This window comes from Gekko japonicus, unplaced genomic scaffold (assembly GCF_001447785.1).
Source record: "Gekko japonicus isolate JY-2015 unplaced genomic scaffold, Gekko_japonicus_V1.1 scaffold2800, whole genome shotgun sequence".
Taxonomy (NCBI): domain Eukaryota; kingdom Metazoa; phylum Chordata; class Lepidosauria; order Squamata; family Gekkonidae; genus Gekko; species Gekko japonicus.
In genome coordinates, this window is record NW_015173760.1 from 40803 (window position 1) to 68013 (window position 27211).

The following is a 27211-nucleotide window of genomic DNA, read 5'->3' on the forward strand; positions in this document are numbered from 1 at the left end:
TTTTTTTTAAAGGACGGCGATATGCGCTTGGGCGAAGCTTCGCCCTGCCGTTTGTATTAAAAAGAAAAGAAAAGGGCTTTACTGTAGCGTTTCGGAGGCGTCCGGGACCTCAGGGAGGCTACTGTGCTCTTTAAACTTTAAAGGTAAGTCCTTACCTTTAAAGTTTAAATGTATGACATTCTATGGATGGCTGCCTATGCGCATGCGCATGGACGGGCGTATTGCGCATGAACGGGCGTATTGCGATGGGTTCCGCTGTGAGGGAGGTAAGTGTGATCGCGTTTCTGCCGGCATAAACTGCACCGGTTCCAACCGGTACAGTTTATGCCGGCAGAAACGCCCCGTCTGAATGCACCCTCTGTCTAGGGTCAATGATGCTGGGTGGGGGCTACAGTGGGAGGGCTTCTGGAGTTCTTGCCCCACTGGTGGACCTCCTGATGGCACCTGGTATTTCTGGCCACTGTGTGACACAGAGTATTGGACTGGATGGGCCATTGGCCTGATCCAACATGGCTTCTCTTACGCTCTTATGCCTGGGGCAGTGATGCCCTGTGTTCTTGGTGCTTGGGGGGCAACACTGGCTGGCCCCACTGGTGGATCTCCTGATGGCACCTGGGGTTTGGCCACTGTGTGACACAGAGTGTTGGACGGGATGGGCCATTGGCCTGATCCAACATGGCTTCTCTTATGTTCTCATGTTCTTACCTCGGTCATCTGGAGATCAATCGTAATAGTGGGAGATCTCCAGGTGCCACCTGGAGGTTGGCAAGACTGGTTAGAGAGGTGGTCTCCTTTCTTTTTTGGAATAAGTCTGCCACACGAAGTGTTAACGGAAAAGAATCTTTCCCTCTGTTTTCTCTCCAATAGCCGTAAGTCTGGTGTAGCGTTATTGTTTATTTTACAAACGGAAGGCCCCGCAGGGAAGCTCAGGAATCGAACTGGGTGTCGTTCTGCTTACCCCTCGGTGCGCTCCTTCAGTCCCAAGAAGGTCTGAATCACGAGAGGCAGCTCGGATTTAACAATGAACAAGTAACTGGACATGGCTGTGAAAAGAGAAAGCTGTCAGGGTGGCCCAAATTCCTTTTTTGGCCTGTCGGTGAGGAGAGATGGATGAATGGAACTACAGTGCGTTCCGCCAAGAGACGCTCCCCTGCGCGAGTAAACATCATTTGCACAGTTTGTTACCCTGAGGTAATTTTTTTTTTTAAACTTCAGGGGACAGCAGCCCTGACTTCTCCCCCTCTCGGACCCGGCAGGAGAAACGATCTATCGGTAAAAACGACCTCTTACCTCCGATGTTGTGCATTGAGATGATCACAGCGGCCACCACCTTCCCTCCGTGGCCAAAGGCCCTGAATCCCAGCTGTTCATAAGCTCTGATTCCTGGATGAGAACGAGAGAGCGCAACGTAGATCTCGGAAATCGTTTCAATGGTCCCCTAAGAACTCTTGGCCTTGGCCTGGACGGGACAGCCTAGCCCGATCTTGTCGGATCTCAGAAGCTAAGCTGGGGTCGGCCCCTGGTTAGCACTTGGATGGGAGACCATAACGAAGTCCAGGGTTGCTACGCAGAGGCAGGCAAGGGCAAAGTGTCCAAGCATTTAGGGGCAACCCCTACTTAGCTTCCGAGATTAAGCTACTCTGGGCTTACTGGGGGAAAATTATCTTCCTCTTTTACATGAACTTCTCTCTGAGAAAGGCAGGGTATAAATAAATCTAGCTAGGGGTCATTTCCTGCAGGAACGCACAGGAGCGGTGCTCCGGCAGTAAAAAGCCCAGGGGGCGGGCACATGCAACAAGCCCCACCCCCTGCTCCCAGCAGCCCTCAGTCAGAGCAAGAAGCAGCCAGGTAAGTTGCAGAGCTCCCCCCCCCCCAGCCCCCGCCCCGGTTCAAAACAGTCCAGTGGCACTTTTAAGACCAAGTTTTATTCAGGTACAAGCTCTCCCTCCTTAGCGAGGACAGATCTGCACATTCCCCCCCCCCCACAATAGCTAGGAACCCAAAAGAGTCACGTATGGTAATGAGCTCCTGCACCTCTTTTTCTACGAAATGACCCCTGAATCTAGCACAATAGCTTTGCCCCTGTAAGGAGTGTTTTATAGGGAGGGAGACATGTACTATCCACAGTATAGACTTATATAGTCTAAGCCGTCTGAAATCGATGGCCCTAAGACTGCGATAACTCTGCGTGGATTTGCACCGTCAGTTCCTTGCCTACCCTCTGAAATGGATCGACCCTGCAGATCTTCTGCTTGCATTTTACAGGGTTGCCAGCCTCCAGGTGGGGCCTGGAGATTTCCCACTTTTCCAACTGATCTCCAGACTACAAAGGCCAGTTCCCCTGGAGGAAATGGCTGCTTTGGAGGGCGGACTCCGTGGCATTGTAGCATGCTGAGGCCCCTCCCCTCTCCAAACCCCATCTCCTCCAGGCTCCACCCCCAAAATCTCCAGGTATTTCCCAACCCAGAGCTGGCAACCGTCCTTTTCCAGTTCTGAGGTGGCTTCTCTGCCTCCCGGACCTGCCCTCTGCCAAAGCCCTCCTTCCCTCCTCCCCAACCCCAGAACGAGGCCAACCCTTCTTCGCTTTTGAGCTCTGATGATTCCAAGAGCCAAACTGGACATTCTGGGTGACATAATTGCTCACTGCCACATGCGTGAACTGGGGAACTTAAACTTGAACTGGGGAACTTACCTTCTTTTGCTCTGTTTGGCCCCGGAGTGCCGCGAAAGAGCAAGAGGGGCCTCCGGTTTCCCTCCCGTGCCCTTTTCGCCAGCAGAAATGGCAGGGGAGGCAAATCAGAAGTCCTTCCTCCCCCCCGCCCCCTTGCAGCATTCCATAGCGAAACAGAGCACGCTTTCCAGGTACGTTCCCCAGTTCATACGTGTAACAGTGCTGGGATGGGCATCCATGTCTGGACTCATGTCACCAGTGTTCCCTCTAAGCTGAGTGTGAGTTAGCTCACAGTTTTTTAGCCTCCGGCTCACACATTTTTGTCTTAGCTCAGGAAGGATGGCTCCAGAGCCAACTAATTTATTGTTGTTGTTGTTGTTCAGTCGCACAGTCGAGTACGACTCTTCGCGACCCCATGGACCAGATCACGCCAGGCCTTCCGGTCTTCCGCCGTCCTCTGAAGTTTGCTCAACTTCATGTTCGTTGCATCGATGACACTGTCTAACCATCTCATCCTTTGCCGTCCCCGTCTTCTTTGACCTTCAATCTTTCCCAGCATCAGGGTCTTCTCCAGTGAGCGCTCCCTTCTCATTGGGTGGCCAAAGTATTTGAGCTTCAGTTTCATTATCTGGCCTTCCAGGGAACAGTCAGGGTTGATTACTTTTAGGACTGACTGATTTGATCTTCTTGCAGTCCAAGGGACTCTCAAGACTAATTTAAAGGACTCATTTATGCAGTAGCCAAATCACTCGCTCACAGCTTGAATGCCAATAGCTCACAGAGTAGCATTTCTGCTCACGGGACTCCACAGCTTAGAGGGAGCATTGCAAGTCACATGTAGCGTCTCAATTTGGCTCTCGGCTATTCGGTTATGGGTATCTTTGCAGGAGGAATGGCACACCAAGCAAGCCTCTGAATACCAGTGGTCAGGAGGCGACATCAAGGCCCTGGCCTCTATACCCCACTTGCCCTCCTGTGCAACTAGCTGGCCACCGTGTGAGACAGGATGCTGGACGAGATGGACCACTGGTCTGATCCAGAGGGACTCTTCTTGTGTATACAGCTCTTTGGAGTCTGATATGGCTCAAAAGAGAGATTATAACACATGGTGCATACCCTCGTCCCAGTTTTGATTCTTGGGAAAGGAGATTCTGGAGATCTTTTTTTTTTTTGACCACTGGCCACACTAGAACTATGAACGACACACAAAAAAATCTGTGTATGCCATATGAATCACAGCCTTTACTGTAGCGCAAGAGTCCAGTAGCAACTTAAAGACTAACAGCATTTGGGGCAGGAGAGGAGTTTCCATGAGTCACTGCTCACTTTTAGTACAATGCCACGGAGTCCACCAGAAGTGACTCAAGAAAGCTCATCCTCGGCCACAAATCTTGTTAGCCTTTAAGATGCTACGGGACTCTTGCTCTTTTCTACTGCTGCAGATGAACTAATGCAGCTACGCGCAGGGCTCTTTTTGTAGAAAAAGCCCAGCAGGAACTCATTAGCATAACAGGCCACACCCAACAGCAGAAACGCATTAGCATATTAGGACACACCCCTAACAGCACAGCTCATTAGCATATTAGGCCACACACCCCATGTTACCAGAAGTGTGGTCATCCAGCCACACCCACCTTTTGCTTCTTATTCTGTTTACTTTGTTTGTTGTCAAAACCCAGGGCTTGTTTTGTAGCAGGAACTCCTTTGCATGTTAGGCCACACACCCCTAATGTAGCCAATCCTAATGAGTTTCTGCTGTTGGGTGTGGCCTATTATGCTAATGAGTTCCTGCTGGGCGTGGCCAACTCAGGAGCCAGCCGGAACTCCGTTCCTGTGCGTTGCTGCCCCAAAATAGCCCTGCGGCTAGCCATCTTGAGCCATAGCCTTTATTGAACCACCTCCAACTTCTTAAAATTATATACATGGCACACCTCCAGACATAACAGTAAAACTTCTCCTGCTTCCACTCCCCACAAACGTAACGTATCATTTGGGCTTCGCACTGCCCACTGCAGCGACCCATAGGGTCATTCAGAAGTCCTCCTGGAGCTCCCAACTTACCCACGACTCCGGCACATTGCAGCAGCAGGTGAATGGAATAGGAGGAGAGCAAAGCGATGCTGATCAGAAGCACCCTGGGGAAAGGAGGACAAAGGTGGCGTCAGTCCTAAACTCCTCTGCCAGGAATTAGTATGCAGTCTAGATCAGGGGTCCCCAACAGGGTACCCGTGGGCACCAACATGTTTCCTGGTGCCTTGCCAAATCCTTTTAGAAAGTGGGTGGGGCGACGTAGGGCTTTTGCCCAACAGGGTTTCTGACTGACTGTGCAGATGAACAGGCAAAGCAGAGCTTCCGCCTGAAACGCTGAAGAGTTACCACGGGACTTATGCATTGCCTCACCCCCTGCCATTTTGTGGTTGGGTCCGCGTCCTGTGGCGGACACTTTGCAACTGAAGAAGAGAGAGAACAGATTGGATTTATACCCCACCCTTCACTCAGAGCGGCCTACAAACTCCTTTCCCTTCCCCTCCCCACAACAGACACCCTGTGAGGTAAAAGAAGACGACATTGGATTTATACCCCACCCTTCACTCGGAGTCTCAGAGTGGTTTACAAACTCCTTTCCCTTCCCCTCCCCACAACAGACACCCTGTGAGGTAGGCAGGGCTGAGAGAGCTCTGAGAGAACTGTCCTTGAGAGAACAGCTCTGAGAGAACTATATGGCTTGCCCAAGGTCATCCAGCAGCTGCAAGTGGAGGAGTGGGGGAATCAAACCCGGTTCTCCCAGATTAGAGTCCGTGCACTTAACCACTACACCAAACTGCCCCTTGTCAGAATCCCGAAGGTGCCCCCAGCCTCAAAAGGGTTAGGGCCACTCATTGAGACGCTTGGATTCTCCCGGCCCCAACCTCAGATCCAACCCCAGGCAGCCCGGGGCTTTGAAGCTCTCCCGGGAAGAGGACCCCCGTGGGCGTGGCACTCACACAAAGAGGACGATCCCGGTGGTGCTCATGGCATAGGCCAAGCCTAGGATGCCGCTGCCCATGATGGCGTTGCTCAGGTTGAAGACGGACATCCCAAACGATGTCTTCCCTTCGAACTGCAAGCCGGGGCGTTGGGGGGAGACAAAAGACAGGTCAGGGAAAACGGCGAGGGGGGAGGAGCATCAGCGGGAAAGAAAAAGGGGGCGGGGATTGGAAGGCACGGGAGGAAGGAGGGACAGCTGAAGCTTGAACTGAGGGGGGACTTGGAGATGTCGAATCAGGTGCCACCGATGGTTTTTTGTTTTAAAAATGTTATGGCTGTGGCATTTCACTTGGCCTTTCAGCTGTTGGAGTTCAACACCCTGAAATAAAGGGACGCTTGGAAAAGGGTCACGGGAGCAGGCGGCTGCGTTTCCATCCACCTTACGGGCGCTGTCCAGTAGGACCCCGCAATGCTCCTGCAATTACATTCTGCAGCACACTTGTCATCGCTGCACAATATGGGGGGAAGAGTGTACAAAATAAAAGCACACCCACTGCTGGTAAAATGCTATAAACCCTGCAGGAGAAGTTCATCATGGAGGGATAATATCTGGTCAACAGCAGTTACGGGCTGCTAATGGAGGTGGGTCTCCCCAGTGGAAGGTGGCTTCCCCCTGAGGCAAGAAAAAGCCTCTTGTGTCAAGGACAGACCCTTTCCGCAGGAGGAAAATGCTTCCACTGCTCTGCCGGATCCAACGAAACATATTTATCGTGCAAAAAACTGATTTTACAAAGAGGTCCCATTGACTGTGAGCATGGTACTACGGAGGTGGCAGGTCATCAAGATTGAAGAATCTGAAGCGTAGGGAGGCTTTTCTTGCCTACGTACCTACAACACTACAGCAGTCAGCCGGCTTTTCCACATTCTCATTTCCTGGCTTGAGTGTTCCTGTTGCTTCTCAGGGCAACTGCTGCTCACTGTAGTTCCAGGAAATCAAATTTCCCAGAGAGATTTTGCTCCCTCTAGTGGTCAATTCAATATGACATTGCGTTACGTCCGGCAGAAAAACCTGCAGTTTAAATCTGCAGGGAGAGAACGCCGGGTATAAACCGATGTAATATTGAGTCAACCACTAGAGGGAACAAAACACATGCAGAACAGGGGCGGGGAAAGCCCCGAAGCAACAGGAAAACACGAGCCAAGAAAAATGAGAATGCGGGAAAGTCCAAGAGCAAAAGGGGAAACAGTCATAGTGCAAAAGGCAGAGGTTAACAAGAAAGGCATGGAGGGGAAGGAGAGATTAGGGACAAAAATCAAATCAGAATCACAAAAAGGAAAGGTAGAGAGTTATAGCATGGCTTAAAGGACTGAAGTCCAACAGCAGGAAAATGGATGAACCACTAAAAGACTGTGGGCCAGGCAGTCACACATTTGATTACTCCCCGGTACAATAAAATCCCTTGACATATAAAGCTGGCACACCAAACAGAAGGATATGAGTTTAAACTTCTCCCATGACTTCTGACGAAGGGGGCTTTGACGCTCAAAGTCTCATACCCCCAAATTCTTATAGGTCACGACGAAGAAGAAGGAGAAGAAGAGGAGGAGGAGGAAGAAAAGGAGGAAGAAGAGGAGAAGGAGGAGATTGGATTTATACCCCGCCCTTCACTTGGAGTCTCAAAGCCACTTACAGACTCCTTTCCCTTCCCCTCCCCACAACAGACAACCTGTGGGGTAGGTGGGGCTGAGAGAGCTCTTTCAAGAACTGCTCTTTCAAGGACAGCTCTCGTCAGAGCTATGGCTTGCCCAAGGTCATCCAGCCAAGTGCAAGTGGAGGAGTGGAGAATCAAACCCGGTTGTCCCGGATTAGAGTCCGCGCACTTAACCACGACACCAAACTGGTGCTACCGGACTCGAATCTAGCTCTTTGACTGTACACCAACACGGCTACCCTCCTGAAACCCTCCTGAAACTTTTCACGGCATGCTAATTTTTGTATTTGACATGGGAGAAAATCCATGACAGTTTCCCCTCACCCCCAGTCTGCAACCCAAATGACAGTGCCCAGCAGAAGCCACCCTCTGTGCCCTTCTGTCGACCGCGTGCTCCAGCTCTTAGTGCCCAAGATCGCCCAGAAGGGGTCAAAGGGGAGCAGTGCCGCCACCGAAGACAGGAGGAGAAGGTAGAGGCCGTGATACCTCCGTTGCTCGGTACAAGATATTGGCCAACCTCGTAAAATCGGAGGAAGCAGCGCTATATGCGACCGGGCAGAGGACAGTCGACTGCTGCCTACTGCAGTTCCAGGAAATCAAATCTCCCAGAGAGGTTTGGGAGCCAAGGATTCTATCTAGGAGGGGATTGGGAAATCTGGACGCCGTGACCACTTACATCAGTGAACTGGCTCAGTTTCTTAGTGACAATGTGGGGCAGGAACTCCTCCTGTTCCATCATGGCAGACTCTTCTCCCTCGTAGCTGAAAAGAGAAACAGGGTCAGCACGGCGGATGTAGCGCCCCCCCCCCTGCAGTAGTCATCAATGCTCCCTCTAAGCTGTGGAGTCCTGTGAGCAAAAATTCTACTTTCTGAGCTGCTGGCAGGGCTCTGGGCTACTGGCATGAATAAATATGAGCAGGTGATTGGGCTACCGCATAAACTCCCTAAACTGAATCCCTCTTTTCCATCCTCTCCACTCCTCAGCTGGGCGCTCCCCTTTTCCCCACGTCCGCCCATTCCCACGCCTCCTGCCTGTCTTTATTCTCCGGGACTCACCCATCCTCCAGCGTGGATGCCTTTTCACTGTCAGGTATGGTCCCGTTGAGGCGCTCGGTGCACTCCCCCTCGCCCATCTTCTGCATCTCCATCTTCGAGGTGTGGGGTATGCTCGTTGGGTTCGTGATTACGCAACCACAGGGGGGTAAATCACGCGGCAGAGTGACAGGGGCAGATCAGCAGCACACCTGGGGGGGACACGGAACAGACGAAGACGTTTGCAGAGAACCACAGAGGGCTGAAACGAGGGCGGAATTGAGAAACCTGCACGTTTGACTCCCAGCTGGGGATGGGTGTGGACCGGGGGGGGGGGGACTGCACAGTAGTGCACTGCTCCCAAATTTAGTTGAGTTCAGCACATCCCAAGGAACTGGCAGTGATTCCTACCTCACGCCTGAGGGAAAGTCTGTCCTGACAGAAGGTGGGTGAGGGCGGATGTTACCCAGTCCACCTTCCCACCCGTCCTCGACGCAAGAGCTAGCATGTTACCCTGTCTGGAGCTCCCGCACAGTCTAATATCCCAGATGGATCCCATGCGCTCCTCCCGAGAACCTCTCGAGAACCTCCCTGCCTCTCCCTCTATCCCGAAACGGTGCAACAAGGAAAATCCAAGATGGCGCTCAGTCAAGGACGCCGATCAGTCCTACTCACTTGGCATAATTTAGTCCGCTTTCTAAATCCAGGCTTTCAAAAGTTGAAGGGTGGGGGAGGGTGGAGGTTCAGTACCTGGGTAGCCCAGAGGCAACAGGGATGGGAAAGAGCTGCCATTGGCCACTGAGAGCCAGTTTGGTGTAGTGGTTAAGTGCATGGACTCTAATCTGGGAGAACCGGGTTTGATTCCCCACTCCTCCACTTGCACCTGCTGGATGACCTTGGGCAAGCCGTAGTTCTGGCACAGCTGTCCTTGAAAAAGAGCAGTTTCTGTCAGAGCTCTCTCAGCCCCACCTGCCTCACAGGGTGTCTGTTGTGGGAAGGGGAAGGGAGAGGAGATTGTAGGCCGCTCTGAGACTCCTTCAGGGGGGAGTGAAGGGCAGGGTATAAATCCAATCTCTTCTTCTTCTTCAGGTGAGGGAAGACCGACAAAGCAGATGGTTTTTTTGATTGCACCGAAAGCGTGAATCCTAACATTTCAGTCCTCTCGGATATCCGATCCTTCAGGACATCTAGTCCTGTACAGCCTATTCTGCCCTATCTTTCCACAGGGGAGGGGGGTGGGGATTGTCAGGGGAAACCAGCAGGCAGGCATCCCCCTTCCCTCACCCACAGATTTCCCCCTTCGGAGTCCCCGCCAGACTTCTGAGTCTCCAGTTTAGATTATATACGCAACCTCCACGTCATTTAGAAAGGGTGCTTTTTTTTGTTCTTTTCTTGCCCAAGCGATCTTTGAAACCAGACCTGAACTGGCGGAAACTTACCTGTAGCCTTCTCGGCACACTTGAAGTTTCCCCAGCAAGGGGAACAGGGGCTACCTGGAACCAGGGGTCATTTCGTAGAAAAAGAGGTGCAGGAGCTCATTAGCATAACTCGTTAGCATAACACATTTGCATATGCCACACCCCCTGACATCACCGGAAGTGTGTCAGAAGGCAACACCCGCCGCTCAGGCTCCACTGGACTGTTTTGGTGCTAGCTATTGGCGGGTGGGAATGCGCAGATCTGTCCTCGCAGAGGAGGGAGAGCTTGTACCTAAAGGTGGGCCATAGGGGGGGCTCTGCAACTTGCCTGGCTGCTTCTTGCTCCTCGTGGCCCAACTGAGGGCTGCTTGGAGCAGGGGGCGAGGCTTGTTGCATGTGCCCGCCCCCTGGGCTCCTTACTGCCGGAGCTCCGCTCCTGTGTGCTCCCGCAGGAAATGACCCCTGACTGGAACCATTTCAGGTCAGCTCAGGAGGGGTGTGCCTGAAGTACCTTCGAGCCACAGCTGACTTATGGCGACCCCAGCAAGGGGCTTCCAAGGCAAGTGAGAAGCAGAGGTGGTTTGCCCCGGCCTTCCTCTGCAGAACCTTCCTTGGTGGCCTCCAACCCAAGTACCGACTCTGCTTAGCTTCCAACTTATGGCGACCCCAGCAAGGGGCTCTCAAGGCAACTGGGAGGCTGAGGTGGTTTGCCATGGCCTTCCTCTGCAGAACCTTCCTTGGTGGCCTCCCACCCAAGTACCGACTCTGCTTAGCTTCCAACTTACGGCAACCCCAGCAAGGGGCTCTTGAGGCAACTGGGAGGCAGGGGTGGTTTGCCATGGCCTTCCTCTGCAGAACCTTCCTTGGTGGCCTCCCACCCAAGTACCGACTCTGCTTAGCTTCCAACTTATGGCGACCCCAGCAAGGGGCTTCCAAGGCAAGTGAGAAGCAGAGGTGGTTTGCCATGGCCTTCCTCTGCAGAGCCTTCCTTGGTGGCCTCCCACCCAAGTACCGACCATGCTTAGTTTTCCAATTTACGGCAATCCCAGCAAGGGGCTCCCAAGGCAAGTAAGAAGCAGAGGTGGTTCACCATCGCCTTCCTCTGCAGAGCCTTCCTTGGAGGGCTCTCATCCAAGTACTAACCAGGGTTGACCCTGCTTAACTTCCAGGATCTGATGAGAACGGGCTATGTATGTCCCCCAAAGAGCATTACGCTCCATGGATCAGCATCTACTGCTGGTCCCCGGCTCGAAGGAGGTCCGGTAAGCCTCAACCAGAGCAAGACCCTTTTCAGCTCTGGCACCAATCTGGCGGAGCGCTCTCCCAAACAGGATCCGGGCCCTGCAAGACCGATTGCAGTTCCACAGGGGCTGTAAAATGGAGATATTCCACCAGGCCTATGGTTAGGGTCATCAGGTCTCACCTTTGGTAGGGCAGGGGGCTCCTGGCTCCTCACTGGGACTCTCCTGCCCCGTGAAAAGCGCGCATAGCACGATGACGTCACCAGTAGTGACACCATCACACTAGGGCCATCTTATGACGACACTCTAGCGTTCAGGGGGGAAACTCTATGGTAACCCTACAGTTCCCCCCCTGAATGCTAGAGTGTCACTGTGCGATGGCCCTGGCGTGGCTGGTAGCGGATTGGGGATACTGAAATCAGGGGATCCCCTGGCCCCACCGGAGGGATGGCAACACTACCTATGGCTGAGGCGTCACAGATCTCTTAGTACTGGCCTCCCCCCGCATGGCTCCATCTCGTGCCGTTCTTTCTCATCCAGCCACCTCTTGCAGTTACCATCTACCACACATATGTGGAATTGATTCAGGAGTAGCTGCATTTAATTGGCGCCACCGCTTGCAACTTGATGGTCCAATATGCACTGGTGTTTCCCACCGTTGTGCGAACGATCTCACATCGTCTCACAAATTTCTGTCTGCATTTCGTGCCGCATCCGCTCTCCTATTGTTTCATCTCAGCATCGGCCGTCTGCATCTTTGTATTGCCATTTAGCGGTGACTCCGAGGTCACTCCGTCGTCTCACTGCCTTATCTGAATGGGGTTTTAAGGCGGTACTGCTGGGTGTCTCATGTTTTTTACCCAGCTCATTCCGTCTTTCCTGCCCCCGCCTCCTCGTTCCGTCTTTCCTCCCCCGCCCCCCCCCTGCCAGGTCACCATCTTTTACTTTCTGTGTTGGGGATTTGCAGATGCTGTTTCCTCCCCACAGCACAATGCAGCGCAGTGCCCTGCCGGCGCCCCTGGGAGGCTGCCCCCCCCCACCGCGTTCTCCCTAAACAACTTGCATCATGATGCAGACAGAGGAGAGCTTTATAGTGAGCCAAATGGGAAGCCAGCGCCACAGCAGCACGGAACAGCTTTACACAGCAAATGCAGATTGGGCCCATGTTATTATTAACTGAGGTTACATTAGGTTTTTTTAATGACTATTGATATTGTGTTTGATTATTATATTGTACTATGTTATTGTATAGAAATATTGGTTTCTAAAAGTCTCCTGCCTTCGCCCCCCCCCTGCCAGGTCACCATCTTTTACTTTCTGTGTTGGGGATTTGCAGATGCTGTTTCCTCCCCACAGCACAATGCAGCGCAGTGCCCTGCCGGCGCCCCTGGGAGGCTGCCCCCCCCCACCGCGTTCTCCCTAAACAACTTGCATCATGATGCAGACAGAGGAGAGCTTTATAGTGAGCCAAATGGGAAGCCAGCGCCACAGCAGCACGGAACAGCTTTACACAGCAAATGCAGATTGGGCCATACACTCGGATTTCAGGCAGCAGTTAACTGCCTAATCATCTCTTCAAGGATACAGAAGGTGATGCAGGCTGAAAAAAGGGTCTTGTTGTTCTGACTGCACAATTTGCCATGGTTCTCCAAGGGCCTTATAACATATATACCATTCCTAGTTAAGTATCACAGTGCTGCTTCTGCCCTAACACTCTAAGACCTACTGATAATTCGTTCTGAACCAACGGAGCTCTTTTCCATTCATTGTTGTGAACAAGCTTTCAGGAGAATGGCTGTGGAGAGTAATGGTGATTGCTTCGTAGTTCATTCAACCCTATGGGAGTGAGTTCTCTTGCTCTTGCTCTCTCCCCTGTCATTGTCTGTTTTATTGCACCTGAAATGCTGTCTCTTGGAAAACAAAGACCTGCTTTGTGACTTGGACCACATGCTTGTGCAAAGATGGGATTTCCCTTCAAAATCCCTTGGTATATACTTGGACTGTTGGCTGTTCCTGAATTTGGTAACTATGAATCTCATTAATGTGTAGTTAAGGCACAGAGTGTTGGACTGGATGGGCCTTTGGCCTGATCCAACATTGGCGTCTCTGATGTTCTGATGTTCAAATTGCCCTAGCCTTTGTTATTTTGTAATATCCTAGTCTGTTTGCTGTGTTCTGTACTGAATAAAGATCCTTCTTATTTCTAATGGTCTCTGATGTTGTAACTTAAATTCCAAGTCTAAGTCTTGTGCCTAACCCTGACCACATACGCTACCATGGGAGGGTAAAAAGCGTGCATCTCTGGATTGAGTTGCTAATGTGTTCTGTCCCAGATGCCAACTAAGGGTTTGGAATCTCTTCCCTTAGGAAAAGCAGGGACTAGTGAAAAGAGGTTCTGGTGGCAAATTGTCTGGAAACCAGAGAGGGTATAGACCATCTCGTGGTTTGTTGTTTAATGTACTGAAAAGTACAGGATTCCCTCTCATCCCTGGACTGGCCTGAGTGGGCTAATCCTGTACAGTTATTTATTGCTGTAGCCCACCCTGAGCCTTGCTGTGCAGGGGTCGGAGGACTAGAAATCAACTAAATAAAGAAACAAATATGTTGTCGAAGGCTTTCACGGCCAGAGTTCATTAGCTGTTGTAGATTTTCCGGGTTGTGTGGCCGTGGTCTTGGCATTGTAGGCCCTGACATTTCGCCAGTAGCTGTGACTGGCATCCTCAGAGGTATAACACAGAAAGATGGAGTACTCTCTGTCAAGGTGAGAAGAAAAATGGTAGGCAGGTAATTTATATCTACTCAGGAAGGTGGGGTAGGGCTGAGTCATTATCTTGTAGGAGTTCCCCAGGCTGTGAAAACATGCTAATAGAGGAGCTTTCCTGAGGAGGTTCTTTTGTATATGAATTGGCTGTTTCCTGAGGAGGCTCTTTTGCATATGGATTGTTTCCTGAGGAGGTTTCCTGTTTCCTGAGGTTCTTTTGCATGTCTCCTTTCCTCCCTCCATGCCTGCCTTCCTCCCTCGGCTCAAGGGATCCCCTTTCCTTGCACGCCTTGGTCCCGATTCAAACGGTGCCTGAGAATGAAGTGGGAAATATCTCTGGGAGCTCCACATCCAGAACTCCCAAGGCATATCTGGGCTGCTTCCACACAGCACTGATTCTCCATGTCACTTTCATTGACACTGGGGCTGCAAAACTGCAGCAGCGATGGAGCATCCACACGACAGATTTCCCTGAACGCTCCTTACTTCAACACCCACGTCATCATTCCTCCTATCCAAGCAAATGGAGGGCTTTTCCAGGCATTTTTTTAAAAAGCCTGTCACCCCTTTCATTGTGGAGATATAAGGGGAAAGGCATGCAATGCAAAAGCTGACAACATTGCAATGGAGGTTGACAACACGAGGAGGATGAAAAGGGAACAAGAGAGATCAGTGCTCAAGGAATGACAAAAAGGAGCCCAAACTTCCCTGATTCGACTCTAACACAGGACTGCTGCAGGAATGTATAAATCGATGGTGCAACCTCATTTGGAGTACTGTGTACAGTTCTGGTCACCACACCTCAAAAAGGATATTATAGCACTGGAAAAAGTGCAGAAAAGGGCAACTAGAATGATAAAGATGGGACTGTGGTGGCTCAAGTGGTTAAGATGCTGAACTGCAGACTGGACGGTTGGTAGTTCAGCAGTTCAAGACCCGAGTGCTGCATGACAGAGTGAGCTCCCGTCTCTGGTCCCAGCTCCTGCCAACCTAGCAGTTCGAAAGCAAGAAATTGCAAGTAGATCAATAGGTACTCCTTCGGTGGGAAGGTAACAGCGTTCCGTGCACCTCGGCGTCCAGTCATGCCGGCCACATGACCACGGAAATGTCTTTGGACGGCACTGGCTCTTCGGCTTGGAAACAGAGATGAGCACCGCATCCCTAGAGTCGGATTCGACTGGCTTTCAAGCAAGGGAAACCTTTACCTTTACTTTTACTAGAATGATAAAAGGGTTGGAACACTTTCCCCATGAAGAAAGGTTAAAGTGCTTGGGGCTCTTTAGCTTGGAGAAACGACGGGTGAGGGGCGACATGATCGAGGTTTACAAGATTATGCATGGGATAGAGCAGGTCGAGGAAGAAGTACTTTTCCCCCCTTTCTCACAATACAAGAACCCGTGGGCACTCAATGAAATTGCTGAGCAGTCAGGTTAGAACAGATAAAAGGAAGTACTTCTTCACCCAAAGACTGATCAGCACATGGAATTCATTGCCACAGGAGGTGGTGGCAGCTACAAGCATGGATGGCTTCAAGAGGAAACTGGATAAACATATGGAGCAGAGGTCCATCAGTGGCTATTAGCCACAAGGTATAGATAGGAACTCTCGGTCTGGGGCAAGTGATGTTCTGTATGCTTGGTGCTTGGGGGGGGGCAACAGTGGGAGGGCTTCTAGTGTCCTGGCCCCACTGCTGGACCTCCTGATGGCCCCTGGTGTTTTCGGCCCCTGTGTGACACAGAGTGTTGGACTGGATGGGCCATTGGCCTGATCCAACATTGGCTTCTCTGATGTTCTCTTGTGTTCTTAATGGCGAGGACTGAACATATCGAGGGTTGCCAGTATCTAGGCTGGGAAGCTGGAGATTGCCCAGAATTAGAACTGATCTCCAGACAACAGAGATCGATTCCCCTGGAGCAGTGTTCCCTCTAAGCTACGTTAGTGTGAGCCAGCTCATCGTTTTTTAGCCTCCAGCTCACACATTTGTCTTCGCTCAGGAAGGGATGGCTCCAGGGCAAATTAACTGATGCAATAGCCAAATTGCTCACTCACAACTTTAATGCCAGTCGCTCACCAAGGAGAATTTTTGCTCACAAGGCTCCACAGCTTAGAGGGAGCCTTGCCCTGGAGACAACGGCTTGCTCTGGAGCAGGGACTCTATGGCATTATACTTCACCAAGGTCCCGCCCCTCCCCAAACCCCTTCCTCCCCGGGATCCACTGCCCAACATCCCTGGGTATTTCCCAACCCAGAGCTGGCAACGCTGGGCACATCTACATTCTGCAATGCCCCCCGCTGGGCGCCTCTAAGGTTGCCAGCATTTCAACCCAACTGCCTTTAACAGCTGCTTAACACGCAGACCGTAGAAGGTGATAATGCTTCTCTTCGTGCCATTAAAAAAAATTTTCCTTTTCCCGGTGGCCATGGCTGCAGATCAAATGGCTGTTAAAAGGCCATTGGCAAAGAGAGGGTGGGGGTGGGGTGGGGGGCATTTTGGTCGGTGGGCAATTCTTTCTTGGGCAAGGGGAGCGCACGCCAGTCCCGTTCCTCACCTCGCTCCTCTCCTGTCATCTGTAACTGAAGCGATTGCCTCCAGCCAGGCAAGACGGAACCTGCCTTTTCCACACCTAACCCTCCTCCTCGGTTACTCAAGATGTCAGGAATGTCTCCGCCCCCCTGGCTGCCAATGCAGAAGTTGCATTTGGCTACCCGGTGCCCGTAGTAGTTAAATCCTGCCCTTATAGACCCATGTCTCCACGTGTAGGACTTCCATTTCCCCCACGGGCGTATGATTAGACTTGACAAGATACTTTTACACCCACAAAGTCTGAGTCCAGTGACACCTTTGAGACCGACAAAGTCTAATTCTGGGTATAAGCTTTTGTGTGCATGCTCACTTGTATCTGAAGAAGTGTGCCTGCACACGAAAGCTCGTGCCCAGAATTAGACTTTGTTGGTTTCAAAGGTGCCACTGGACTCAAACTGTTGCTTCAGACCAAACTGTTCAGACTCAAACTGTCGCTTCAGACCAAACTGCTCAGACTCAAACTGTCGCTTCAGACCAAACTGCTCAGACTCAAACTGTTGCTTCAGACCAAACTGTTCAGACTCAAACTGTTGCTTCCGACCAACACAGCTGCCCACGTGAATCTATCTGAAGAAGTGTGCACGCACACGAAAGTTTGTACCCAGAATTAAACTTTGTTTTAAAGGTGCCGCTGGACTCAAACTTTGTTCTATCGCTTCAGACCAACACAACTTCCCACCTGAATCTATCTTTTGCACACACACACACTCATTCTCCAAGGAGTCGAAAGTATCCAGGTAGGGCCTAGGAGATCTCCTGGAATTCCAACTAATCTGCAGACGATGGACATCACTTTCCCTGGAGAAAGCGGCTGCTTTGGAATGTTGACTCTATGGTATCACACACCCCCACTGAACTTCTTCCCCTCCCCAGATAATTGCAGCCACTCAAACTCAGGGGTCATTTCGTAGAAAAAGAGGTGAAGGAGCTCATTAGCATAACTCATTAGCATAACTTATTTGCATATGCCACACCCCCTGACATCACCGGAAGTGTGTCAGAAAGCAACACCCACCGCTCAGGCTCCACTGGACTGTTTTGGATTGCTAGCTATTGGGGGGGGGGACATGCAGATCTGCCCTCGCAGAGGAGGGAGAGCTTGTACTTGAATAAAACTTGGTCTTAAAGGTGCAACTGGACTGTTTTGGGCCGGGGGGGCTCTGCAACTTACCTGGCTGCTTCTTGCTCTGGCTGTTGGGAGCAGGGGGTGGGGCTTGTTGCATGTGCCCGCCCCCTGGGCTTTTTGCTGCCGGAGCTCCGCTCCTGTGAGCTCCTGCAGGAAATGACCCCTGCTCAAACTGATATTAAAGAGTCAGTGAGAGGGACAAGGTTAAAAGCTGCCAATCCTTACTTGTGGCTATTTAAAAGCTAACTGCAACTTAAAAGCTAACTGATAATAGAATAGGGGTCATTGGGGATGGTGTGGAGAGGTATTTGTGAATTCCCTGCATTGTGCAAGGGGGCTGGACTAGATGACCCTGGAGGTCCCTTTCAACTCTATGATTCTATGATCAACCACCGTAACAGCAGTTGGTGATAATTTAAAGCAATTCACTGACGATTGTCACGTTAATAACTGCCATGTGGCAGGAACTCATTGTTTGGATGTAGATTGGATGGAGGCCTAAATGAACAGAATCAAGATGACCGATAAGTTCTAATTTTAGCCCTCGGCATGCTGGAGTCTCCCTTTGAAGTTTCTTTGTTGAAGAAATCCCCCAGGATAGAGACGTCAATGAGTGATGCTCCGTGAAATTGCTGAATTAGAATTTATCAGAAATCTCAATTCTATTCATTTAGATCTTTTGTTGTTGTTGTTCAGTTGCACAGTCGAATCCGACTCTTTGTGACCCCATGGACCACATCACGCCAGGCCCTCCTGTCTTCCGCTGTCCTCTGGAGTTTGTTTAATTTCCTGTTCGCATTTAGATCTACATCAGAATAACTGTTAAGTACACAAGAACATCAGAAGAGCCCTGCTGGATCAGACCAGCAGTCCACCTAGTCCAGCATCCCGTCTCACACAGTGGCCAACCAGTTCCTCTGGAGGGCCAACAACAGGGCATAGAGGCCGAGGCCTTCATAAGAACATAAGAAGAGCCCTGCTGGGTCAGACCCCCCCCCCACTGGAATGCCCGGACCGGCCGTCCCGGGTGGCTACTTGCACTCCGGTGAGGACGACGGCAGCAGCATGATTGGGCTCAGGCCCCTGGCCACTGGAGCGTCTGGCCTGTCCATCCACTCCAAGGAGAGTGAGGCCGAGATGCTGGGTGCTGCCTCTGTGGGCGGGACCACACCAAGGGAGGCAGCAATGCAGCCAGTGGAGACAGACACCCTGTGACTTACACACCAGGGCCCCAACCAATTCGGGAGCATGTGGAATGTTCTGGAGAGTGCCACCACCAAAAGGATTTTATATATAAGGAGAGATTTCAATTTATATCCCGACTTGCCGGTGCAGCACTGGCTCAAATGGCTTACACAGTTAAAATGCAATAGAACCAATAAATACAGTAAAAATTCACAATTAAAAGACAATTGCATAAGGTGCTAATATATACAGATGGCGGCGATATACAGATATCTATACATGGTCCGATAAGAAAAGGCCATGTCGGACTACCGGTTTATGGCAACACGCAGGCAGATGCATCTCCCGGATGTCCCGGGGATGCAAACTGCACACCAGCATGTAGGAGGGGGTGCGACGGGTCGCAACCCCCACAGAGCCTTGGTAAAAGGCTCCTAGCCAGGGGGCTTTTGAGGGGTGACCTCTTCGATGGCGCAATGCCAGAGAATTGAGGCGCTCCTCCGCCCCAAAGGTCCTGCCGCTGAGTGACCGTATGGTACGAGTACTGCTGACCGGGACAAGCGTTGGAGATCGGGCGGAAAAAACCGATGCTGAGCGAGGCTGGTTGGCCAACAACGAACTGTGAGTCGGGTTGAAGCGAGTATGAAGATTTAAAAAGAAAGCTGCCCCCCTTAAAGAGTGACGGGAAGCAAGCGGGGGAGGGGCCCCTCCCATACGCATGAACGAAAACACGGAATAGAGGGGGGAGCGGAAAAAATAAGCATTTGAAACTGCTTTCAGAGACTTACCAGAGTGCAGATAAGCATTTGGGCGAGTATCAGAGACTTTAGCAACTTTTCGATAAGTAAACAAATCCAAAAAGATGGCAGGGAAGAAACCGGAGAAAGAAAAACTTTTGAAAGTGAAACTAGTGGGTAGTCCTCAAACGGAAGAGACCACTGAACTTTCAAAAATGTTGGCAGATTCCTTGCACCCTCTGCTGGATGAGATGACCAGTATTAAGCAACAACTGTCAGTAATTGGTCAGAGTTTGGCTTCACAGCAGATACAATTGACTCAATCCTTAAAAGCAACGGAGCAAATGGGGAAGAAGGTGAAGGAAATGGACGCCAATACTAAAAAAGTTAAGAAAAAGGTGCAAAAGCTGGAAATGAAGCAAGCCACGGAAGAGTCACAACTTTTGCAGTTGCAAATGGAGAAAGCCAATTTGGTCTGATGGTTTCAAGGGGTCCCAAAATTAAAGGAGAGAATCTGAAGCAACGACTGAGTGAAGCAATAGCCCCAATGACAGATTTGACAGTGGAATACCTCTACAGCGAGATGGATGTGGTCTACAGGTTCTATTCCTCATACATCAAGAAAAATAATCTGCCAGGGGAAAAAGTAGTCAGATTCTCGAAGAGACATGTGAGAGACTCTATTTTGAAAGCAACTACGGGAACTCCCTTGAAAATTGGGGACAACAACATCAGGATTTTAAAAGACATTCCATTTGACATAAGAAAGAAGAGAAAGAATTATAAAGAACTAATCCTATTTTTACAAACAAATGGCATCAGTTATAGATGGTTAATCCCAGAATGCGTCATTTTCAAACTACACGATAAAAAATAAAAGATTGACTCTGTTCTTAAGGCACATGAATTTCTACGAACACAGCTCGGGGAACCAGCTGAGGACAAGAAGGAAGAAGACGAAAGCAAATATGATGGCGAGTTAGGCTCGGGGCCTTCGGACGAGGGCTCACCCTCTGAAAAGGGGGCGGCTGCCCCCAAAACTGCATATAAATTCAGGATTAGAAAAGAGAAGAATAAATAGTGGCTGAAGGACTCTGATTTGTGCCTGAAAACTCTGAAATGATTTTGGGATGCTTGGGGGGTTTCTTTAAGCAGTTAAATGGATAGTTAAAAGATAATTAACCTAGCATAGCCGACTATGTTCTTTGTTTTAATAGCTTTTTAAAACTAACATTGAGTTAAGCTGATGTACTGATCTCCTACTCTTGGGTTTTTAGTTATTAGTGGGTCTTTTTTTCTTTTTCCCTTAGATGTACTTCCCCTCCCTATATTTTCGGTTGTAGTTTGTAGTTCGCAAAAAATCGATAAAAAATTCCCCTCAGGGGGATCCAAAAATGAAAAAGAAAGAAAAGGCTATGTCCAGCGTAGTAATATGGGGCCGTGGCCTGTTCAATTTACGATGGTTCTTTTGCTCAATCTACGATGGTTCATTGGTCAGTGGTGGCTCCTAATCGAAGGCCTGGTAGAAGAGTTCCATTTTACAAGCCCTGCGGAACTGTAGAAGGTCCTGCAGGGCCCTGATGTCCTCCGGGAGCTCATTCCACCAGTGTGGAGCTGCCACTGAAAATGCCCTAGCCCTCGTAGAGGCCAATCTGGTGTCTTTTGGGCCAGGGACAGTCAGGCGATGTTGGATCCCCGACCTCAGTGCTCTCTGGGGCACATATGGGGAAAGGCGGTCCCTCAGGTAGGCAGGCCCCTGACCATATAGGGCTTTAAAGGTCAAAACCAGCACCTTGAAACGAATCCGGTATGCTATTGGCATTCAGTGCAATGCCTTCGGCACAGGCTGGATGTGATCTTGTATGGAGAGACCCATCAACAGCCTGGCTGCCGCATTTTGCACCAGCTACAGCTTCCAGATTTGGGACAAGAGCAGCCCCATGTAGAGAGCCTTGCTGTAGTCTAAACTCGAGGTGACCATAGCATGGATCACTGTTGCCAGGTCATTGTGTTCGAGGAAGGGAACCAACTGCCTGATAAGCCGTAGATGGTAAAAGGCTGATTGGCAGTGACTGCTACCTGGGCCGCCACTAAACCACTATAGCGCTGAAGTGTTATAGCGGTTTAGTGCTATAGCGCTCACCTTAGAATGTTTTTTTTTTTAAGTCTGAGGAAGATCATATGGCAAAAAGGTGCGGGGGGAAAGTGGCATTGTAGGAAGCGCTATGGACATTTTAAACAGCCACATCACGGCGATTCAGAAGCGCAACGAAGGGGTTGAAAACGGAAAAAAGCAATTTCCTTCAAAAGCGGCTCAACCACGCTTTGCTAACCTGACACAAGCGGCCTTGTATGAACAGATAAATAAATTCTGCTAGCAGCCAGTTACTAAAACGGGTCTGTCTGAAATGACAGGGGGGGAAATTCTATTAGCAACCAGTTACTAAAACTTAATACAAAGGCAGTTTGAAAAGGGTCTTTGTTTTTTCTTGATATCTGCACTCACTGTGGAAGCTGGAATCCCTGGAACTTAAAAACCGAAGGGTTAATCCTTCTACGTGCACCTGGGAAAGAATTCCTAGGGCTGGGCACAGCGGGAGAAGCCAGGTTAGTGCCTTGATCTGTAACCACATCCTTCGCTCAAAGTTATGTTCCCACAGACAATGGCAAACACCCTGGCTCTGGCAGGGGAATGAAACCCCCTGGGCTTGGAAAGGTGGGCCGGAAGCCAGGACTTCTCGGTCCCCCACAGTCTCCGGAAAGAGAGTAAGATCTGGAGATAATTCGAGGAGGAGACGAAGGAAGCCACGACTCCTGGCCTACTTCTTTGGCCGCTTTTTTCTGCCCAGCGTTTCTATTTTTTGCCATGCTGGAAAGGGTGTAGTCCTGGCTCAGGTGTGTCTGCGGGAGGTGGTGAAAAGGTGAGGCCGGCTGGCTGCTGATGTGGTTCCCGTGGCCTGCCGCACGCCACCCACAGAGAGTCTGTTCCCAAGACGCTCCCACAGGAGGAGCGCCTTGGGAAGAAACGCAGGCCAGGAGCAATGTTCCCTCTAAGCTACGGAGTCCTTTGAGCAAAAAATTCTACTTTGTGAGCTACTGGCATTAAAGTTGTGAGCAGATGGTTTGGCTACTGCATAAATTGGTGCGTTCTGGAGCCATCCTTTCTGAGCGAAGACAAAAATGTGTGAGCCAGAGACTTAAAAACTGTGAGCTAGCTCACACTAACTCGGCTTAGAGGGAACACTGGCCAGGAGTATGAACTTCCATTGCTAGCCTGGTGTTGCCAACTCCGGGCCGAGAAACTCCTGGAGATTCGGGGGTGGAACGTGGGGAAGTTGGAATTTGGGGAGGAGAGAGACCTCAGCGGAGCACAATGCCACAGAGTCCACCCACCAAGGCAGCCATTTTCTCCAGGGGGACAGATCTCTGTTGTCGGGAGGCCAGTTGTAATCCTGGGAGAGCTCCAGGGACCCAGATGGTGTGCTCCGTTTTCTTCCCACACGCTAACGAAGGCTGGAAAACTGGAATGTCATACCGTCCAATGGGGAGCCTAGGCAGACACAGCACATTCCCACAATCGGGGTTGCCAAATGTGAGAGGCCAGTGTGATATAGTGGCTAAAGTAATAATAGTTGTCATATGGCCTTGTGTATAGTACAGCCAGGAGATCCTAAGATCGTTTGGCAGCAATGTTCTGTCAAAGTTGCGGAGTCGTGCAAGCAACAATTCTACTTTGTGAGCGACTGGCATTAAAGCTGTGAGTGAGCGATTTGGCTCCTGCATCAATTAGTTTGCTCTGGAGCAATGCTCCCTCTAAGCTGGGGAGCCTTGTGAGCAAAAATTCTGCTTTGTGTGCTACTGGCATTAAAGCTGTGAGCGAGTGATTTGGCTCCTGCATAAGTTAGTTTGCTCTGGAGCCATCCTTCCTGAGCAAAGACAAAAATGTGTGAGCTGGAGGCCAAAAAACTGTGTGCTATCTCCCACTAACTCATAGGGTTGCCAACCCCCCCGGTTTGCCAGGGGTCCCCCGTTTTTGGGGGGCGGTTCTACCCACCCGCCGGCCCCAAGACCCACACTCACCCCTCTCTCTCCCTTTAAGTGTGTGGAACCCATGTTTCCTCCCAAGCCTGTGTTTCCTCCCAAGCCCAGAGTGCCAGCTTCGTGCTCTTAAAAGGAAAACGCGGCTGCTCTTAAAGGGGAAACGGCAGCTCCTGCATTTAAAAGGGAAACTCCGGCTCCTTTAAGGGCAGGGAACTGCCGTTTCTGGAGATCTGATGCACGGGTGGGTGGGGGGCCGGCAGACGTCCCCAACGTGACATCATCACATCAGGGATGCCCCACCCCCTCCAGGAACGCCCCCAAAGTCCCCCGCTGGGGGTGGAAGATGGACTTGGCAACCCTACTAACTCAGCTTAGAGGGAACACTGTCTGGCAGCCCGAAGTTCTAGCTCTTTAATCGTTACACACCACTAGGCGGTGATATAGACTTTTTTTAAGGCAAGCGACGTTTCAGAGGCAGTTTGCCATGGCTTGCCTCTGCGTCACGGCCCTGGTATTCCTTGGAGGTCACCCTTCCAAGTACTAGCCGCAGGTGACCCTGCTTAGCTTCCAAGATCTGACAAGATCGGGCCGGCCTGGGCTATCCAGGTCAGGGCAGTGGTTAGAGGGTTAGACTAGGCTCTGGGAGAAGCAGGTTTGAGCCCCCACTCTGCCTCAGACGTTTGAGGAATTACCTCAGGCCAGTCACGCACTCTCAGACTCAGGGGTCATTTCCTGCAGGAGCACACAGGAGCAGAGCTCCGGCAGTAAAGAGCCCAGGGGGCGGCCACATGCAACAAGCCCCGCCCCCTGCTCCCAGCAGCCCTCAGTCAGGTAAGTGGCAGAGCCCCCCCCCCAGCTCGGCGGTCCAAAACAGTCCAGTGGCAAGTTTTATTCAGGTACAAGCTCTCCCTCCTCTGCAAGGGCAGATTTGCACATTCCCCCGCCCCCCAATAGCTAGGAATCCAAAACAGTCCAGTGGAGCCTGAGCAGTGAGTGTTGTCTTCTGAAACACTTCCGATGATGTCAGGGGGTGTGGTATATGCAAATACTAATGAGCTCCTGCACCTCTTTTTCTACGAAATGACCCCTGATCAGACTAATCCACCTCATGTGGTTGTGGTGAAGATAAAATGGAGGAGAGGAAAATGGCCTAAGGCACTTTGGGTCCCCAGTGGGGAAGACAGATGGGTTATAAATGAAGTCAGTAAACCAACCGGCCGAGAGAAAACTGTCCTCTTACCCTAACAGCGGCTTAAAAGGATATTACTTTCCAGGTGTCCTGACCTGGATGGCCAAGGCTACCCTGATCTCATCATATCTCAAAATCTAGCTAGGGTTAGCCCCGGTTAGCACTTGGATGGGAGACCACCAGGGGTCATTTCCTGCAGGAGGGCACAGGAGCAGAGCTCCGGCAGTAAAGAGCCCAGGGGGGCGGGCACATGCAACAAGCCCCAGGCCCTGCTCCCAACAGCCCTCAGTCAGAGCAAGAAGCAGCCAGGTAAGCTGCAGAGCCCCCCCCCCCGTCCAAAACAGTCCAGTGGCACCTTTAAGACGAAGTTTTATTCAGGTACAAGCTCTCCCTCCTCTGCGAGGGCAGATCTGCACGTTCCCCCCCCCGGGGAGGGCAGCACCCCCCCCCCCCCCCCAATAGCTAGCAATCCAAAACAGTCCAGTGGAGCCTGAGCGGTGGGTGTTGCCTTCTGACACACTTCCAGTGAGGTCAGGGGGTGTGGCACATGCAAATAAGTTATGCTAATGAGTTATGCTAATGAGCTCCTGCACCTCTTTTTCTATGAAATGACCCCTGGAGACCACCAAGGAATTTCAGGGTCACTGCACAGAGGCAGGCAATGGCAAACCACCTCTGTTCGTCTCTTGCCTTGAAAATGGGGTCACAGTAAGTCAGATGCGACCTGAAGGCATTGTGCATGTGTGTGTGTTAAGCGCCATCAAACTGCTTCCGACTTATGGCAGCTGTTAAGTCGCTCACTTAACAAAGAAGTCGGAGAGTGATTCAGCAAAGATTCAGCTTTATTCAGCAACTCAAACACAACTCCAACACGGATCAACATCTGATAGCCAGAACAGCTTTCACACTGCAGCTGTCCTGCTTTTAAACTCTCACGGCTAATGTAGCCACGCCTACTGTACAATTACCAACCAATAAGGTTGTATGCATAAGGACCAATCACGGACGTTCCCGCTCAGGGAGCTTGCTGACAAGTGGTTGGTTGGTTCTTCCTGGGCTATCAATGCGATTGGATGGATTTGGATCCTAGCCCAGGACGAAGCTTAACATGACATTTCAATTCGATGTTTTCATCACACATTATGCATTCAATGACAGCTTATTGAATACATTACAGCAGCCCTATGAACGAATGCCCTCCAAAGCATCTTATCCTTCACAGCTTTGCTCAGGCCTTGCAAATGGAGGGCCCTGGCTTCCTCTCGTCTTCTGCTTTTCCTGCTGCCTTCGACTTTTCCAGGGACTCTTGTCTTCTCATAACGTGACTAAAATGTAATAGCCTCTTTATACACATGCATTGCCCAAGTGATGTTATTTATTTCTATGCCAGGAAAAGTGTGAGCTGCCTATTTTCTACACATGTACGCCTCTATTAAAGGAACATTTTTCTCCAGGGCAGCTGGGAATCCTAGCTGAGCGGTTAGCTCTGGCAGCGGCTCTGTTGGTACTTAAGGAAAAGGCATTCCGCACCTGCTCAGAAGCGCTATTTGCCCTGCTACATCCAAGGTCAGTTTGGTGTCGTGGTTAAGTGCATGGACTCTAATCTGGGAGAACCGGGTTTGATTCCTCACTCCTCCACTTGCAACTGCTGGATGACCTTGGGCAAGCCATAGTTCTGTCAGAGCTGTTCTTGAAAGAGCAGTTTTTGTCAGAGTTCTCTCAGCCCCACCTACCTCACAGGGTGTTTGCTGTGGGGAGGGGAAGGGAAAGGAGTTTGTAAGCCACTCTGAGACTCCGAGTGAAGGGTGGGGTATAAATCCAATCTCCTCCTCCTCCTCTTCCTCCTCTGTTCTCCTAGCACACTGAGGCCCAACACTGAACACCAAGGCTGGATTGGAGCCCTGCTGTACCTCAGATGCTGGGGGCCAGCCTCGGCCTTAGAACCTGTCAAGTGGTCTGCTACTACTGCCTGTCAAAGTCCATTGGTTTGACGGCTGGAGCTTTGGGCCCTGGATGCAGGAAACGACAGTGCAACCCATTGTGAAGCTCAAAGGGCAAATTGCCAGAGGCCGGTTCAGATATTACTGTTTGTTCTTCGGGCAAGGAGACCCAATTAAAAACCCATATAGCAGCATGTGAACGGCGCAAGCAAGGGTGCACACGAACACACAAACGTCCAGATCCTCCCTCACAGTGTTACACAGATCGGGAGGTTCAATCCTTTTAGTGCTAGGGACCCCTTAGGGCAGAGGTCCCCAACCTTCCTAAACCTAGCATGTGAACGGCGCAAGCAAGGGTGCACACGAACACACAAACGTCCAGATCCTCCCTCACAGTGTTACACAGATCGGGAGGTTCAATCCTTTTAGTGCTAGGGACCCCTTAGGGCAGAGGTCCCCAACCTTCCTAAACCTGTGGACATCTTTGGAATTCTAACACAGCGTGGTGGGTGCAGCCCTAACACGGCTGCCATGGAAAGTAGAGCCAACCACAAAACATCGGGGAGCAAGGATATATATATACAGAGAGAGAGAGAGAGAGAGAGAG

General features: G+C 50.9%; 1 protein-coding gene across 1 annotated transcript in view; it reads right to left on the reverse strand.

Annotated features, from left to right (window-relative positions):
* Positions 1–27211, reverse strand: part of SLC38A5 (solute carrier family 38 member 5) — a 73842-nt gene that overhangs the window by 19885 nt on the left and 26746 nt on the right. The window contains exons 2-7 of the mRNA XM_015423511.1: positions 8407–8594; positions 8027–8111; positions 5656–5771; positions 4733–4806; positions 1291–1383; positions 959–1043 (exon numbers count right to left, since the gene is read on the reverse strand). Coding sequence (XP_015278997.1) covers positions 959–1043; positions 1291–1383; positions 4733–4806; positions 5656–5771; positions 8027–8111; positions 8407–8498 — 545 coding nt within the window. The 5' untranslated portion in view covers positions 8499–8594. The remainder of the gene's footprint in view (positions 1–958; positions 1044–1290; positions 1384–4732; positions 4807–5655; positions 5772–8026; positions 8112–8406; positions 8595–27211) is intronic.